General features: G+C 36.6%; 1 protein-coding gene across 1 annotated transcript; it reads right to left on the reverse strand.

The window, feature by feature from the left end:
* Positions 1-522: 522 nt before the first annotated feature.
* On the reverse strand, positions 523-2202 carry LOC131633486 (uncharacterized). Its single transcript, XM_058904199.1, has 2 exons — positions 1230-2202; positions 523-995 (listed from the first exon to the last, which is right to left on the reverse strand). The coding sequence occupies exons 1-2, from the start codon at positions 2200-2202 to the stop codon at positions 523-525; spliced, it is 1446 nt and encodes a 481-aa protein (XP_058760182.1).
* Positions 2203-2510: the final 308 nt, after the last annotated feature.

Here is a 2510-nt window from a genome sequence, read left to right on the forward strand (position 1 = left end):
CTTATGGAAGACTTCTGACTCACATCTCCATCAGGACGGGAGTGATCTGGAAGATGCGTGCAGCGGGATTATCAGATTTCCTTGCAATACAGTGTGGGGGAAAAATAAATCTAGAGAAGCTGTGTTTTGGTCGTGACTGAAATCATCTTCTAGGGTTATTTTATTAATGATGATGCATTCTTGGTTCTATGCATCACTTTTTGTACTTCTATGTAATATGTAGCCAGTTTGGCAAAATGAATATTTTGGAATGAAATATATATTCGCCATTTTAGCTTATAATGTTAACTTCTGATATCTACGTTGTTGAAATCTTAACCTCGTCCATAAATGGCTTATATCTTTTTAAATATTTCCCATTTACTTTTAGGATCCTTCAATCCTCTGTTAATTCCTCTATCTCATAAGCATTATTTGAGAATGCTTTCAGAATTCGAAAAGGTCCTTCCCAATGTGGAGACTATTTTCCCAAAGTCTTATTCTTTTTATCCATAGGTAATATAACTTTCCAAACTAAATCCTTTATAACAAAAGTTTTACCTTTGACCTTTTCTTAGATGCTCTTTCTACTCTCTCCTTCTGCCTCCTCAAGACTTCTAACACGTGCAACCTTTCTTCGTCTAATTCTATCAACTCATTCATCATCATCTCCCAGTATAGATTATATGGGATTTCTCCTTGATTTTGTATCCGTACTGATTGCAAGTAGATTTCAACAAGTAAGCCTGCATCATGTCTAATTGTTAACTGGAAAGGTGTACTATTTGTTTCTTCTTTAGGAGAGGTTCGGCAAGCCCAAAGCACTTGATCTAGTGTCTTATGCCAACTTTTTGGCTTTGTTTCTACATGCTTCTTTATCAAACCAATGATTACTTTGTTTGCTGCTTCGACTTGTCCATTTGCTTGAGCATTGTAAGGTGTGGATGTTAACAACTTGAATCCCATTTCTTTTGAGAATTCTTGCTTCTTTTGACCAGTAAATACTGATCCTTGATCTGTTGTTATAGTTTCTGGGATTCCAAATCTATATAATATTTGTTTTTGAATGAAATCTATGACTGTTTCTTGGTCTACATTTATCAAAGGCACTGCTTCGACCCATTTAGTAAAATAGTCAATTCCAACAAGAATGTACCTTTGACATTTAGATGAAGTAGGTCGAATTTCACAATTTAAATCTAAAGCCCAGCCCCTAAATGCCCATGGCTTGATAATTGCGTGAAGCTCACTTGCAGGAGCATGTTGGATTCCTGCATGTATTTGACATTCTTGACAGCCTTTAGCGAATTCTATACAATCCTTTAGCATGGTAGGCCAATACATCCCGTACCTGAAAAGCAACCATTTCATTCTATGGCCTGCTTGATGTGCCCCACATGTTCCACTATGAACACTAGATAATGCCAAGTACGCCTCATTCTCACCCAAACATTTTAATAAGATGCCTTCAGGAGTTTTCTCAAATAACTCGTTACCCATCAAAACGTACGACAAAGCTCTATACTTGATTTTTCTGTATGTGTTCAACGAAGGATCTTTAAGATACTCTATAATTGGAGTTCTCCAATCTGTGCTTGTTAAAGCATCAATAGCCAACACTTCGAATTCTTCTTCGTTAGCGTAACCTAAACGATTTCTTTCTAAGTCACTTAGAGACAATTTTGTTGCCATTGCTTTTCCTCTTACTTCGACCAATTCTTCCAACTTCTCCTTTGAGATCTTATATCCTGAAGCTATTTGTGCTAAATCATTTGCCTCCTGATTTTTAATTCTAGGGACATGCTTTATGTCTACATATTCAAAAAATTTAAGCAACCTATTTGCAATGACGAAATACATGATCAAGTTCTCCTTGATGCACTTATATTCCTTCGTCAATTGTTTGATTACGAATTCTGAGTCACCCTTAATTTTGACCCTAGTTGCCCCCAATTCCAACAAGGCTTCAAGTCCTGCTATTAAGGCTTCACAGTCTGCCTCGTTGTTTGAGCATGAGGGTCCTTCGATTCTATACTTGAGTTTTGTTGGAATTCCATCAAGAGAAATTAGTAGAATCCCAACTCCACTACCATCTTTATGGGTGGAACCATCGAAGAATAATCTCCAAGGTTTCAACTCAACTAGGAGTTGAGGAGTTTCGACCACTGCGTGATCCACTATAAAATCTGAGACTACTTGCCCCTTCATAGATTTTAAAGGCATAAAGGCCAAAGAGTACTCAGTTAGGGCTAGAGCCCATTTGCCAATTCGACTATGCATTATTGGCTTTGATAACATGTACTTAATAACATCAAAATGCGAAGATACATACAAATCTATTGGCTTTATATAATATTTGAGTTTAGTACATGAAAAATGAAAACATAGACACAACTTTTCTATCGAAGTGTATCTAGTTTCCGCATCATTTAATACCCTACTTAGATAATATATGGCCCTCTCAATGCCATTTTCATCTTCTTGTGCTAACATACTACCTATAGTAGTGTCTGAAGCTGATATATACAATC

This window comes from Vicia villosa, unplaced genomic scaffold (assembly GCF_029867415.1).
Source record: "Vicia villosa cultivar HV-30 ecotype Madison, WI unplaced genomic scaffold, Vvil1.0 ctg.001128F_1_1_3, whole genome shotgun sequence".
Lineage (NCBI taxonomy): Eukaryota > Viridiplantae > Streptophyta > Magnoliopsida > Fabales > Fabaceae > Vicia > Vicia villosa.